The following is a 15,433-nucleotide window of genomic DNA, read 5'->3' as shown; positions in this document are numbered from 1 at the left end:
CCCTAGCCTGGGAACTTCCACATGCCGGGGGAGCGGCCCAAGAAATGGCAAAAAGACAAAAAAAAAAAAAAAAAAAATTAAAGAAGACATCTGAAGCCACATAGATGGAACTGAAGACACTCACACTAAGTGTAATAACTCCTAAAGAGAAAGACAAATACCATAGGCTATCAATTCTGTGTGGAATCTCAAACATAGGGCACCAGAAGACTTTTACACAAAAAAGGAACTCATGGACATGAAAACAGACGCCTAGTTAGCAAAGAGACAGTGGGGATGTGGGAAGGACGAGGAGTTTGGTGATAAAGGATGCAAATTCTTGCCCTTGGAGTGGGGGTGCAATCAGATCCTGTGGTACAACACAAGGAATACTATCTAGTCATTTCTGATGGAACATGACAGAGAGGAATGGCACAAAAAGAAAAACAACATACCTGTAAGAAAGGATCTGGGAAAAAAAAAAGGAAAAAGAAATACATAAAGGGTAAAGGGGGAAAAAATAACATTGAAAACAAAGAGGAGCTAAGGATACCCCACAGAAGGGCTCTGGGTCCAAACTATACTCGCCAAAAAAAAAAAAAGAGCATTCTCAACTAGTTTAGGTTGACAAGATTTCTCAAAAATGCAACACAAGAACAGAAGACGTTATCTGTGGTGTAGGAAACTATTTCTTCATGTCCATCTTTACGTGTTGCTTTCCTGACTTCTGGGTGATTCTGGACCCACTCGTGGCAGGCAGCTTTGGTCTGGCCAGGAGCTGAATCCACGCTGCAGCTCGTCCTAGCCCAGGCTCGTGCAGAAAACCCTCTGCCACCGCATGTAAACGGTCAGCAGGGCCCCTTTCCGTGCTTGACCTGTCAATGCCCTTAGCTACCCTGCGGGAAGGTATGTACGGATGGATTGACTTCCCAGTCACTGGGTCTGCTGCTTTGAGATAGTCCCCTTTACGTGTTCCTTCATGTGGGTGCCGCCTGCGAAGGCACTGGGCAGAGGGGTCTGGCCAGCTCTTGACCTCCCAACGCAGCTCTTGCCACAGCCGCTGCAGGGACGGAGACCCACTCTCAGGAAAGGCAGCCACGAGGGAACTCCCTGAGAGCTCGCTGGGTGTCAAGCCACCCTGCCTAACGCATCCGACCTGGTTTCGGTCAGGGCCCCCTCACCCCAGCGCGGTCCCTGAGAAGAGAGGCTCGTGGCGAAAGGCAAGGGGGACGTCTCCCTAGGTCTCCGGAGCGACCAAAGCTCGGGGCTTAGCACAGCCGCCCACCCAAACACCTCCGAGGGCCGCCTTCCACGCATCCATCAGCGCCAGCCTCCGTGCAGGTTCCTAAACCCTGGGACAGTCCGGGGCTTGCCAGCTGCCAGCTCTCAGTTCCCAAGAGAAGCCGCGTGGGTCCCGGCTCCTGCCTCTGCAGGAACCCTGGGCACCGCCATCCCCACGGCAACCCCCAGGCCTTTCTCAACACTCTGCCACCCGACCAGGCGGCCGAGGCGCCTCAAAGGCACAGGGGCGAAGGCGCACCTGTGTCCTCTGCCCGATAGGGGCCATGCTGGAGCAGAGAGTCCCAGGGGGCCACGGAGAGCAACCCCAAACCTCTGGGTGCTTGCTGCCGGTTCCACCCCACACACGCTCAAGCCCTGCTCTCAGCCTGGACCTGCGGCCTGGGAGCCAGTCAGGGCTCCAGAGACGCAGACGGTCCCCTGCCGCCCTCTGGTGGACAGCTGCTCTCACAGCGCCTCTCCGCGCCTCCTCCTCTCTCTGGCGCCGCAGCCCCCGGGGCTGCAGTGGCCCGGGGCACCAGGCAGGCGGGATTTCCCCTTCCTCCAGGCTCTGCAAAAGCAAGAAGGGCTCCACAGGGTGGCCTCTTTCTCTCCCAAGGTCTTTCAGAGCCCCGAGGCCAACCTACCCCCCCCCCCCGCCCCCGCATCGGGAAGGATGGCCTGCTTCCGTTTCCCAGGGATTCATGCCTGGAGGCCTTTAGGAAGAGAGGCGTGGACCTTGGAACCTAAGGATGTATTTCCTCCACTTTCCAACCTGTACTCCTTCATTCCTACAGGTCGGCCTGCTTTCCTTCTTTCCTGTTTCTTCCTTTCCCTCTCTCTTTCCATCTTCCTTTCCTTTCCTCCCTTCCTTCTTTCGTTCTTTCTTTCTTTCTCTACTGACCTCACCTGAAGCGTGCAGGACGGGCTCCCAGTCGACAGTTTGCAGGCCGCCGAGGTTCCCAAAGCCACCGCAGGGACCGAGGCAGATCCTTAACCCAGCGAGCCAGGAGGGCTCTCCACCAGAGCTCCCTCCGCATCAATCTACCTACCGGCCTTAATTTACCCGACCTGGCCTTAGAGCAGCTCTTCCTACCAGGTGCATAGAGAGAAAAAAAAAGAGGCTCACGTGGAGGGAAAAAAAACGGAGTTGCAGGAGCCCTCTTGAGAGAAAAGGCACAGGGAATAGTGCCGATGCTCACGAAACTGTCACCGTTTTAGCACCTGCCACTCACAGCCCGCAGGCACTTGGTCTGGATTCTGAATCCCAGGCCTGGTTAGGGTTTCAAATTTGCCCCCTCTTCAGCAGTTGCAAATCATCAGTAATTAACAACAACCCTCTTCCACACTCTAACCTTAACTCCAACCCTAACTCTAACCTGAGCCCGCCCCTAAACTTCACCCTTGTCTGGAACCCAAACCCCTTATTGAAATCCTAATCGGAACCTGAATTGGTTCCTTAACCCTAAACAGAATCTGAACCCTAATCCTGTGGGCCTCTGGCTCCTTGCCCATTTAGCTGCGTATTCTGGCAGGGCCTGCTCTTTTGAGCCCCGTGGCGCCGGGTCCCTGTCCATGTCTGTTCCACACCCAGTGCTGACCTGATGTGTGCCCTGGGAGTGGTTGTGATTAAGCAGCCTCCCTACAGCAGGCATGGAGTTGCTTTGTGTGTCTTCCCGGTGGGCATTGCTGGAATGAGGTGAGAAGGAGAACATGCTGCAGGTCCTTGTCCCCAACCCAGGCTCATCCAGAGTGCCAAGGTCAGCAGGTGCTGGCTGCTGGGCCGCACGAGGGAGTCCCCATGAGTACCTCTTGATTTCCCCCTGACAACATGCAGGCTTCCTTTGAACAGAGTGGACAGCCCACCCCAGGTGGGAGCTCCTGGTGACCCTACAGGGGACAGGGCAGGGAGAGGCCAGGAGGGGAGAGGGTGCCCATAGGGTAGGGGACCAAGGGGTCTGGGTTTGAGCTGGGGACGGATGAGCAGGTGGTGACTGCGACCCAGGAAACCTGCCCTGGTGACATGTAGCTGAACCTGCTTCAGGGGGAAAGGTCTTCTTGGTGACCCCCAACACAGGATTGTTAAACAAATCCCCTCTAAGGAAGGATTTCTAACACAATCCCACTGAAGGGAAGGCTTGCCAAGTGAATCTTCCTAAGTGGAGGCCGGTGAGGCGGCCCCCTCAGAGGAGGGCTGTGGAAACTGCCAGGGGCAGGCGAGCCCCCTGAGTGGGCAGTGGGTGCACTTGTGCTGGTCACTGTCCACAGCACAGGCCTGGCCCTGCCAACATCAGGACCCTGTCATCTAGGTGTCCTCGGACAGCAGCTGATTTTAGGCATAAAGGGGGAGCAGCTCATGAGTGTAAAACATTTTCAGAGGAAAGCAATATTTGATGACTATACTGTTCATTTGTTGACTTTTTTTAGCCACAATTTTTCCAGTTTTATGGGGGAAGATGTGGGGATTATAGACGAGTCAAAATTTAAATTTTCAGAATCTGTGTATCTGCAGCTTCAGTACCACTGATGACCCATAGTTTTACGTCTAGGAAAGGATTGTTGATTTTACGTACCATGTAACGAATCTGCTGTGATGACAGGACAATTAAGATTACAACGGTACCTAGCAAATGGTTTCAGTTGGCCTCCTTGTGCATCTAGTGCACGTGTATGAGTCATTTTAGTCGCCAACAGGATGGAAGCTCCAGTGGGAACCTGGGATGGTGGCGTCAGGTCTCTTCTGGTCTGTCCTCGTGGGAGCCTGGGCTGCATTGCAAGAAGCTCCCAGCTGACTTTTGGGTTCTGACCACCACGTGACGAGAGACATTGTTAACGGTTTTGTTTTGCATGTTGCAACGGGTCCTAACTGCTCCCTACCCCAAGCCCTAAACCCCAACCTACCCCAACCCTGAGGGACGCGAGACCATCTTCACTGTGTTGCCCCTTCACTGTCTCTCGTTGTTGAGGCCGCCATGGCAGCAGTAGACTTTGACCTGTTCTCCAGTGGAAAAAGCAAGTGGACCAAATAAACAACGACCCGCTCCACACTGATCCCAAATCCTGCACTTAATTACTTGGAAAATATTGTCCACTAAGTTGGAAATGTTTGCCTTCTCTGTACTGTGTGCTGAGACCTGAGGTGCAAAAGCCACCGATGGGCAACAGGGCTACCAACTCCAACTTCAAATACAAAAGAAAACTGTAAATGCACAACCAAGTGCCCAGGCTGCTCTCCAGGTTTCCGCCCGAGCGATTCCTGAGACACGGCCCAGCAAGTTCTCTCCCTGCCATCTCGGGGGCCCGGTCCATCTTCCTGATGGACTCCTGGGAGGGGATCAGGGCATGTGCATGATCCAACCCCAGAGCCCAGATGCTGACGTCGATGTACGGCTGGATGTCCTGGGTGAATCCATGGTGGCCGAAGACCACCTAGGTGGCACATAATCCGCTGGCCAGCTGTTCATGGCTCAGAAGTCCCCGGCCTATAAGGGCCAGGATGCCCCACCCCATTTACGTAAAGAGCTGCCTGGTGAGGGGCTGTAAGATGTCCTTCCCAGGTAAGGACCTGGAAGGAATCCCCTGAAGCAGGTGGACCCCAGAGTGAAAGGTCCCCAGGTCCCCTGAAGCTGTTCCGTCCCCACCCTTTTCCGGGAAGGATTAGGTTGCAGGGCTGTCTCACTGCCACACTCTTCCCCATTCCACCCGTACGCCCCGCTGGCTTCCCGAGGGCCACGCCCCAGGTCCGTCAGTATCAGCAACGCGGAGTGTCTAACTTTCCTTGCAAATGACCCCCACTTCCCTCGGCACGTCTGGACCCGTTTCTATTCCATCCTAAAGCATTTCCCCATCTGCAGGTTGAGCTCTGATCACAGACGGGGGGACGGCTCAGGCAGGGTGAGCCCATGGGGCTTGGCCTTCAGGACTTGCCCAGGTGTAATTCCCAACCCGCCCCACTCCTCCGGCACCACAAGAGGAAGCAAGGATCAGGCTGCCCTAGATTGGCAGGTAGCAGGTATGTCCACACTCAAGGGGACAGCCTTCCCGTCGACACTGGAGGGCCATCTTCTAATCGGTCCTCTCCCGACTTGGGCTCATCTTTGCACTCGGATATAAATGTGCGGAGTTCAGTCTCCGGGAACCCATCCTCTTGGTAATGCTGTACAGAGGATAAAAGAGGTTTTCATTGTGAAGTCCCTTGAAAACACATGTATTTCAAATTCAAAGTGGATCATTGGCAACAGAAGGGACCAATAGTATACCTACCAGTATAAGGTTATTAGAAATGTATTCTGCTTTTCCATATTTCAAAGGCCTCAAACTGACTTTTAAAATATCCACTGTGAGTGATAACAGCTTGCTTTTTTTTTTTTTTTTTTTAGGGCCAAGCCCTTGGCATATGGAAGTTTCCAGGCTATAGGTCCAATCAGAATTGCAACTGCCAGCCTAGGCCACAGCCACAGCAACACCAGATCCAAGCCATGTCTGTGACCTATACCGCAGCTCACAGTAATGCAGGATCCTTAACCTACTGAGCAGGGCCAGGGTTCTAACCCGCACCCGCACGGATACTAGTCAGGTTTGTTACCACTGAGCCGAACTCCGGATAACAGCTTTTCAGCTCGTGCCCCTGACTGTACGGCTCATACATGGCTAGAACTTCGTGTATCGCTATTCCCTGACTGCTGCTCAGACCCAGCCTCTGGTGTGGTCCCAAACAAGCAGGGGCTTTCAGAGAGTAGCGGGTTCAGCCACAGCATATTCCAAACAAAGAGGTCGACTTTTCTTTACGAGAATTGGATTTTAAAAAATTTTGACTGCCTCAATTATCTGCTTCAGTACCTACTGATCTTTATAATTCTAATAAAAGATTAGAAAGCTTGTTACAATTCCTCAGAGACAAAACGTTCAACGTTCTAAAAATCGTTTCTCTGTCATTCGTGTCTCTCAGCATCTAAAATCAAAGTCCTTCCCGCTACCCTGAAGAACTTGCCCTTCCGTCAGCTCCCTCCCCCCGGGTCCTCTACTTCACCGCCACTCTACCAGTTCTAGCAGATGCGGCTCCTGATGGTTCTTGATGAACCTACCTTAATTGTTTCGTATGTATCAGTGATCAGTGCGATGAAAAGACTTAAGATCATGTATATAAAGAGGCTGATGAATGAGTAGAGGTAAATTCTGCTAAACAGCCAGACCAAGTAACTTTTTTGCTGCATTTTTGCAAAAGTGGCAAACATATCATCTCCATTTATCAGTGAGAAAAGGCACTCGGAAACCACATTCAGAGAACGGAACTGGAAAAACACAACAGAAAAATTCACCTCATTTCATGTTCCTTCCCATCGGAGGCTTTGAGCATGACACCCCATTAAAGATAATGGGAATATCCCCAGGTGCCCTTTCAAACACATAACCTGGGGTAAGTACAAGCATTTTTTTAAACAGGAGACATCACGCAGAAGTTTAACAGCATGTACCCACTGGAGACACCCAGGGAAACGGAGTCACTCCCACAGGCATTTTTTTTGTGACACTTATAGCATGTACACGCCTGCTGTTTTTCCCGGAAAAATCAGCTCCTTCTTGACGCTCCTCCGAATAAGAGCAGCCTGAATTCAAGACAGAGGGGCTGGTCTGCACGCTTCGTGTTTTTCTGAGCTAAGCCTTGCTCTTCTCTTTACCTTCGTAGAAAGAGGTCCTTGAAATGCTTTTGCAGAAAAACCCAGGCCCCAACCATGCATGCTCATGCTTCTTGCTTTAAACTTCATTTCCATTCAAGATGATGGCATTATAGTCAGGACTATAACTCCAATAAAAAAACTTCAGGAGTTCCCGTCGTGGCGCAGTGGTTAACGAATCCGACTAGGAACCATGAGGTTGCGGGTTCGGTCCCTGCCCTTGCTCAGTGGGTTAACGATCCGGCGTTGCCGTGAGCTGTGGTGTAGGTTGCAGACACGGCTCGGATCCCGCATTGCTGTGGCTCTGGCGTAGGCCGGTGGCTACAGCTCCGATTCAACCCCTAGCCTGGGAACCTCCATATGCCGCGGGAGCGGCCCAAGAAATCAACAACAGACAAAAAGACAAAAAAAAAAAAAAAAAAAAATTTTCAAATGGTTCTACAAGTTTCTCCCTATACTACTTTTTAAAATAAAGTCGCATTTCAATAAGACTTACCTAAATACCCTACTCCAATATATGCTGATGAATCAGTGTGGCAAACTTGCCTTGGCAGATAGTAAGAAGAACTTAATTATCTGACATTCCACAAAAGGAGTCGAGGCAGCCAAGTGAATCAACTACCCTCTCAAGTTGGTCTTGCTTTACCACTTTATAAACACGGCAACAGATACACTACCTTCAACGTTTTAAGGCTGAGTCGCAAAATAAAAGGAGCCTATTTTAAAAGAATAACAAGCCACTGGCACTGCTTTGAGAGCTTAACAGCAACAGGAAAAACGTTGTTTGGCGGTACCTTATCATGGTAAGGTCCCAACACGATCCATCCGCAGAAGCAATAGCCTAGATAAATCATAGCCGCACAGCAGCAAAACCTGATGACGCTGGGCAGCGCTGCCTGAAGGGTCAGAATGAGGAGCTGGAAAGTAAGAGAGCTCATTAGAAGCCTTGGTCCCTCAGACAAAGCAGTGGGCTAACTGTGACAGAGAAACACCAACAGCGTGGAGCGCCCTGGATTCCTACATTGTACTTTGGAAAGAAGCTGAGGTATCGCAGAGCTCCAAGCCACACGAGCAGCGTAGAAGCTCCAAGAAGTATACTGCAGACACCATAGCTCATCAGACTCTGAAACAGAGTGGAAAAAACAACCAGTTACACATCAGAAATTCACGCCGGGAGTTCCCACTGTGGCGCAGCAGAAACGAATCCAACTGGGAACCATGAGGTCTCGGGTTCGATTCCTAGCCTTGCTCAGTGGGTTAAGGATCCAGCTCTGCCATGAGCTGTGGTGTAGGTCGAAGACGCGGCTCAGATCTGGCGTTGCTGTGGCTGTGGTGAAGGCCAGCAGCTGTAGCTCTGATTAGACCCCTGGCCTGGGAACCTCCATATGCTGCAGGTGCGGCCCTAAAAAGACAAAAAAGAAAAGCAAAAAAAATCATTTGGGCAGAAATTATTTGAGTAGTAATGAGTCGGGCACTGTTTTAAGTGCTAAGGAGGAAACAGTGAAACCCCTAATCCCTAAGTGGAAGGAAATCAGCAAGCCCGTGGTCACTGGCTGCCAGTGACCGCTGAGGAGGAAATCCAGGGCGGGGTGCGGGGCGGCTGCGCGATGCCCGCAAACAGGTTGGCGGGGACCAAGCACAGAGCGCGGGAGAACTGGACTTGGGATTTTGGAATAACCCGAGAGGAAGAGGAATCTGAAACATACATACTCTGAAATATATATCTGTACACTTCGCTGTACACCTGAAACTAGCCTAACAGTGTAAATCAACTATACTTCAACAAAAAAACAGCCAAACAGGAGTTCCTTGGTGGCCCAGGGCGGGAGGGATCCAGCGCCGCCACTCCTGCGGCTCAGGTTGCTGCACTGGATCCCTGGTTCCTGGGCGGCCAAAACCACTCTAACAAGTAGGGCGATCCAGGATGGTGGCACTGAAAAGGGGGTGTCTGAGCACAGACGTGAGGAAGCAGGGGAGCAGCCAGGCAGAAATCTGGGGGAGAGCTTTCCTGCCGCTGGGGCCGGAAGTGCAGACTCCAGAGCAGGAGGGGCCTGGCGGGGGCGGGGCGATGGGGGGGTAGGGAGTAGCGGGGAAGGTCGCCTGGGGCCTCCTGGGGACAGTTTCACCACTCTGCCTTTCACTCTGCAGAGACTAGGGAGATGGTTCCTGAGAGCAGCAGGGACACGAGGCGAGGCTGGCCCCTGGCTGAGAGCAGAGGCTGAAAGAGTGACGGCTGCTGTGATGATACAGAATGGAGCTGTGGTGGTTTGGACCAGGCTGGTAACAGGGGAGGGATGAGGTGATGGTTGAAGGTAGCCAAATAGGGTTTCCTCTTGGATTAGATATGGAGGGGGAAGGAGACCGGTCAAGGCTGAATCCGTGGTCTTTGCCTTGAGCAACTGAAAGGAGATGCCATGAGCTGAAGGTAGAAAGGCCAAGGGGAAGTGGGTTTGAACGGTGCAGGTAGAGATCTCAGGCATTCTGTTACTGCCGTGTTAAACGTGAGAGGCCAGGGAGACACGCACATGAGGATGTGGCATAGACAGGTGGATATTTAAGACGGGACTTCAGGGAGTAATTCCAAGCTGGAGACAGTTTGAAAATTACTGGAAAATAGATACTATTTAAGGCCATGGGATAGGATGGGGTCACCAAGACAGGGGCAGAAAAGAGAAGGTGTTTGAGCAGTGTGTCCTGAAGCCCTTTAGCACGTTGGTACGATGTGTGGGAACCAGCAAAAGAAAGTCGGAAGAGCAACCAGTGATCTAGGAGGAAAACCAGGTGAGCGACAGCCAGGGGAAAGGGTCATCAACAGAGAGGCAGGGGCTGCGGTGCCACAAGCTGCTTCGAGGTTAAGATGAGGCTAACATACCCGACTAGCAGATACAGCAACAGGAGCGAACACCGGAAAGCACCCTGGCTGTGGCTGTCAGGACGGCCTGACTGGAGCAGACACCACACAGACTGGGACGCGCAGGGTCAGAAGCAGGACTAAACCCTCTGCTGAGGTCTTTGCTGTACAACAGGGAGCAGAGAAATGGGGAAGGGCTGGAGGGAGAAGAGGCTGCGATTTTGTCTTTTTAGAAAGGAGAAGAAAGCGTCCTGATGGAAATGACACGGCAGAGACGGAAACTGCACGATGCACGAGAAATGGAAGAGGAACAGCAGGAGCTCCGCCCCGAAGTGAGACGGTGGGGACGGCATCTGGTGGGCTTTCTACCTTCAGCTCACGGCATCTCCGCAAGGAGGAGGTGGGCTTGGTCAGAGACCTAAAGAGCACGTGCACAGTAACAGGAGCAGCAGAGCGCATGGACACTGACGCTGATAAGTAGATACATCAAGTGCAAGTTGGTGGAATTTCTATTTTTTTTCTATTGTTTTGTGAATAGCTGAGAGTGAGGATGAGGTCAGGGTATTAGAGGTTTCAACAGAGAAGAAAATATATGAAATGATTGGCTATAAGACAGGGGGAATGAATGTTCTAGAAAAATGTAGAAAGAGTCTTGGACACCATTAAGGGCTGAGGTTGGTGAAAATGAAGATTTGCTGCAAACCTGCCCCCACCCCTCTTTTTTTTTTTTGCTCCCTAAAGTTAGACACCTAGTTCATCGGTACTTGCTGCTCGTGGCAGCAGCTGCTCTCTGGCCTCCCAAACCCACTGTCTCTAAGGGATGGGCCTGGGCTGTCTCCCCAGCTCCCCTGAAGTTCAGTGTGCCTGAACTCTCTCCACGGGAAGTGAACAGGTGCAAAGGCTGCCATTCTGAGCAGAGGCAAGACTGAGAGACCCACCCACTCCACGTTTTCCTCCCATGGGCTGCAACCTGTTTGTGAGGCCACCCAGCATCAATCCTGCAGTCTGAGAGAGCCCTCGCGGCTGGCAGGGAAAGGACGGGAGACGTCTGGGTCCCTGAGTGACAGTGTGATGCCGAGTGACTTGCCAGCCTGGAAAACCTGCCCTGACTGTGGCATGAGGGGAAAAAGGCTCCTTTCTCCCATGAGCCATTGCATCTGAGGTCCCTGCCCAGGAATGTGAAGTATAACACGTTCCCCACGTGGAATCATACTCATATTTGGTAGTAGTCAAAGCTAGAAAGACATAGTTTGAATAGGATTAGTTTTACTTGATTTTTTTGCTTGGGAGGAGGGTTGATATCCAGGCTGACTTAGTCCTAAACGAAAATGGAAAACCACGTAGCAGATCAGTGAGAAAAGTAGGAAACGGGAATATTTTCAATCCGAATGAACAAAGGAAACACCTGTAAGCCCACCCACAACAGCAGCTTGTGTTTGCCCCCTGCCCCCCTACCCCACCTTCCAGCCCTACACTTCCTGTTGGAGATTCTGGGAGTTCTTTTAGCAACAACAAAAAGACACCTTTTTCTGTAGTGGCCTTGGTGTGTGCATCACACTTTGAAAAACAGCCCAAATGAGTTCTTGGCTTGATTTTTTAAAAATTAGTTATTTCAGGTTTACTCAATACAAAGTTTGAAAGAAATCATTTACTCTGCAAATTCTTTCATTTTGGAAAAATAAATGACCATTAATGCAAACCTAATACTAACAATGGAAATAGGAAAAAAATTTTACCTTAGCTTGGATTTCCATTTTCAGAATTGATCCAATGACTGTCAATATGTCACTAATAATTACCATAATGTACCATCCATTGACGAATTCCATTCGGTCCGAAACAGAAACTTCCTTCTTATAGTGAAGGAGGAAAAAGTTGGCAAATTCCTTTTGGGAAAAGAGAGGCAAGCTGAGTTTGTCTATCAGTCAAACGTTCCAGCACGTTCCGAGAAAGCAGCGACCCTACCTGCTGAAGCTGGAGGCCCCTCACCACAGACCGCGCGCACAGGGTCAAGGAAGCCAAGCAGGTCAGAAGAACGAAGGCGTCGAAGATCATCATGTAGCGCGTGTTCTTCTGAACTGCAGGGAAAGAGGGTCACCTGCTCACGCAGTGGGACACTGAGACCGTGACACGGGCTTCTTGCTTTCTTTTCATTTCTAGCCTCGTTTACTTTAACCGCTGCATGGCGTCCTTCAGCATGGATGTACAATACTTTATCTGTAAGGACCCTGGGACTGTAATCTGCACTTCCCGCTACAACCCCCTCCCCAGGTCCTCTTCGTGCACAGCTACAAGCGAGCTCTTCAGATGGATGAATATCTAAAGATGGAATTGTTGGGTTAAGGCACGTGCATCTCTCTAAAAAGAGATCTAAGCACTTGTTCTCCAAAACGATCGTGCCAGTTTACACACCCACTCACATCACCACATCTCCATCACTGGATATGAGTATCCTTTAATTTTTGCCAATCAAAAGAGTAAATAATTTCAAATGCTGTCTTCATCATGTACCAAAATGCCGTTTGTATTCAAGTACCATATCTTACCCGTCCGATGTTTTTTGTGTGTTTTAATGCCTAAGACAAATACCCCTCATTATTCTTTCCTAGAATTTTTGCTGACTCCTCTTGCTTATTTATTTTTCCATATATTCTTTAGGATCAAATTGTCAAATTCCAATAAAAATTCTACTGAAGATTTCGGGGGACTCAAGAGATTAATTTAGGAAAAACTGGCATAGTCATGATGTCGAATCATTTGTGCAAAAATATGGTGTGCCTTTTCATTGACACGTCTTTTTTTTTTTTTTTTTTTGGTCTTTTTAAGGGCCGCACCTGTGGCATATGGAGGTTCCCAGGCTAGGGGTCTAATCGGAGCTGTAGCCACCAGCCTACGCCAGAGCCATAGCAACTCGGGATCCGAGCCTTGTTTGAGACCTACACCACAGCTCAGAGCAACGCCGGATCCTTAACCCACTGAGTGAGGCCAGGGATCGAACCTGCAACCTCATGGGGTCAGATTCCTGGTCAGATTCGTTTCTGCTGTGCCATGATGGGAACTCCTGATTCGTCTTCTTTTTGCATTCTTCAGGAGCATTTGCAAGTTTAAGATGGATCTTTTACACACATTTTTAGAATAATTTAAGTAATTCAAGCGTTCTTTCCAAGAAGACAGCAAGAGAAAAGGCTCTGACCCACCTTCTTCCATTAGTATTGAAGGAAGGTTAAAGGTCCTTCTTCTGCAAATCTCCACCACCAGACATCAGAGACCTTTAATATCAGCTTGTAGTCTTTTGTTAATACAGTTAGGGTCCCTGCATATCCTATTAAAATATACTCATCTAGGTAAAAAATACTCATTAAGCACCAGTACATCTCCACATGCAGAAGATGCAGTGAACAGGACAGGCCCCTGATCTTGTGCAACTTCTACTCCTTTGAGACAAGCCAAACAAGTAAACAAGTAAATGAGCAAAATACTTTCAGGCAGAGGAAAGTCATGTGAAGAAAATAAATCCAAATAGCCAATACGTATTGAATGCATTTCCTGCCAGGCTTAATTCTAAGCACTTAGCAGGGTGGTTTTTTTTTTTACTCATTTGCACCTCACGGCAACCCCCACGGTGGGTGCAATTATCCCCACTTTGCAGGTGAGAACCTGAAACACAGAGAGGTCTCAGAACTGGCCCGAGACTCCAGAGCCAGTAAATGGCAGAGTCGGGCTTCCAACCTTTGCAGTCTGTCTCCAGATCTGCACTGGTCACTCTGCATGAATGGTTCTTGGTAACCCCAGGACCTGTGAGAAATGCACATTCTCAGGCCTCACCCTAGACCCACTGACTCAGGAGCTGCATTTCCCTAAGGTCTCCAGGTAACACTAAAGTTTGAGCACCAATGCAAAGGGGGCTTGGTGTGGGGGACTGGGCAGAAGAAAGGCTCACTTTCCCCAGTGAAGGAAGGGCCACTAAGGGGGCACTGGGCTTTGGTTGAGACCTGAGTGACATTGCAACCACCCATGCGGAGACTCCGAGAGCCAGTCCTCCCAGCAGGAGCATGGCCAGGTGAAGGCGGCAGGCAGAGCGCTGGCCCGTGCTGTCTTACAGAGCATGTCTTCACTGAGCAAGCGGGGCAGCTCTGTGCTGATGAAAAGAGCTCCAGACTATTTTGCAATGAAGCATTATCCTGTAGTTTTGTCAAGAGGCACCTGTTATACACATGACTAAATCTACTTTAGAAAAACTTAAAATCCAAGAAATAAGCATTTGAAAGAAAGCCTATGTGCCAGGCATGTTCACATGCCCTCATCTTCCTCCTTCTCAAGTTTCTGGAGAAGTGCTACAATGTCTACAGGTGACAAAAGAGGCTTGTGTTTCAAAGAAACAATTTTGTGATTGAAATAAACGTTTGTGATCCAAGATCCTCATGTATGTGAAGTTACCTATTAGTGAAAAGAATACTAGAATGAAGAAATTTTCTTTTATTTACTCGGACCATCTCATCACTACTTTTGAATTTCATGAATCCTTCCGTAGGAAATCCTAAAGCAATTATTATCCAAACATGTTCTGAATAAGGACCCACTGCACACTGCTGGGTTCCAGCCCAGACCTACAGACTATCCTGTGTGGAACGTGGGAGATGGGATCTTGGCAGGTAACTGGGATGATGGTCTGCTGACTTAATCATCAAAGTCGAGCATGACACACTGTCACGTACAAGGGTCTAGGAAATGAAGTAGAGCTATTCTTTCCAGCCAATTTTCGGAAGTTCAGCTCCAAAATTCTCAGTGGTACTCAGTTTACACCTGAATTTGTGTCCATATTTCTAGGAATGTACACTTTCCTTATTTAGTCTACTTTCTGACCTAGATAGGAAATATTTATAAAGTGTGGGATGCTTCAAGGTCAAATCCTCCCTGACATCTCCCTGGCTGTAGGACCATGGGCACCAAAAATCAGTTCTGAGCCTTGGTTTCTTCATCTGTAAAAATATGAATGCTACCTATCTATCTCAACAATATTTTCAAATATTAAGGTAAGGAAAATGTAGGTGGAACTACTTATGCAATAAGTACTCAATAACATTGCTTTGAGTATATGTGATCTTTTTTGCTGGAGGGATTGTAAGCAATTTTTTTTTTTTTTTTTTTGGTAAAGAGTGAGCCAGTGAGGTCATAAGGAAAAGGCAGAAAAAGCCAGTTCAGTTACAAAAAACTTATGAATTACTTGGAACATCAAATAACTACAATGAATTGATTTACTTGCAGAGAATTAGGGACTTGGGAATGGTCCAATTCTTTTATTTACTGTCCCACATACCCCTGGACCAGCAGTTTAATGACCACTTCACATTATTAACCGTCTTGAAAACTAGTAAAAATCTGTCACTTACTTGATCCAGATACATGCCAGTCTTTACATTCCCTGATGGAAATGTCATTTTCTAAACTTATCTTAATTCTTCCACTGTGGGCTCTGTTGTCAAATGTTATCTGTGAATAATAGGAAAAGGGTCAAAACAGACCTGTAGTTTTTAAAGCCAAGATACCTCTATGCATTAAACCAGAAACAATTTTTCCAAGGTGATGAGAGACCCAGACTCTCATCTCTGACTTGTTGCCAACCCTGTTCAACCTGAGGAAGTTCCCTTTA

At 49.2% G+C, this 15,433-nt stretch overlaps 1 protein-coding gene across 3 annotated transcripts in view; it reads right to left on the bottom strand.

Moving 5' to 3' along the window:
• Positions 1 to 3,646: 3,646 nt before the first annotated feature.
• MCOLN3 (mucolipin TRP cation channel 3) overlaps positions 3,647 to 15,433 on the bottom strand; it is a 31,308-nt gene continuing 19,521 nt past the window's right edge. For all 3 annotated transcript variants that reach the window (XR_014844929.1, XM_021090354.2, XM_085024210.1), the window contains 7 exons: positions 15,174 to 15,273; positions 11,749 to 11,861; positions 11,520 to 11,669; positions 7,954 to 8,055; positions 7,727 to 7,849; positions 6,342 to 6,548; positions 3,647 to 5,413 (listed from right to left, as the gene is read on the bottom strand). Coding sequence is in view for 2 of the 3 variants with exons in the window: in XM_021090354.2 (XP_020946013.2) it covers positions 5,282 to 5,413; positions 6,342 to 6,548; positions 7,727 to 7,849; positions 7,954 to 8,055; positions 11,520 to 11,669; positions 11,749 to 11,861; positions 15,174 to 15,273 (927 nt within the window). In the remaining variant the exon portion in view is untranslated. The remainder of the gene's footprint in view (positions 5,414 to 6,341; positions 6,549 to 7,726; positions 7,850 to 7,953; positions 8,056 to 11,519; positions 11,670 to 11,748; positions 11,862 to 15,173; positions 15,274 to 15,433) is intronic.

This window comes from Sus scrofa, chromosome 4 (genome assembly GCF_054392235.1).
Source record: "Sus scrofa isolate SSC_HxYL_T2T_F1_AM1 chromosome 4, Sscrofa_HxYL_maternal_Yorkshire_Landrace_v2.0, whole genome shotgun sequence".
Lineage (NCBI taxonomy): Eukaryota > Metazoa > Chordata > Mammalia > Artiodactyla > Suidae > Sus > Sus scrofa.
This window is presented reverse-complemented; position numbering and strand designations above follow the sequence as displayed.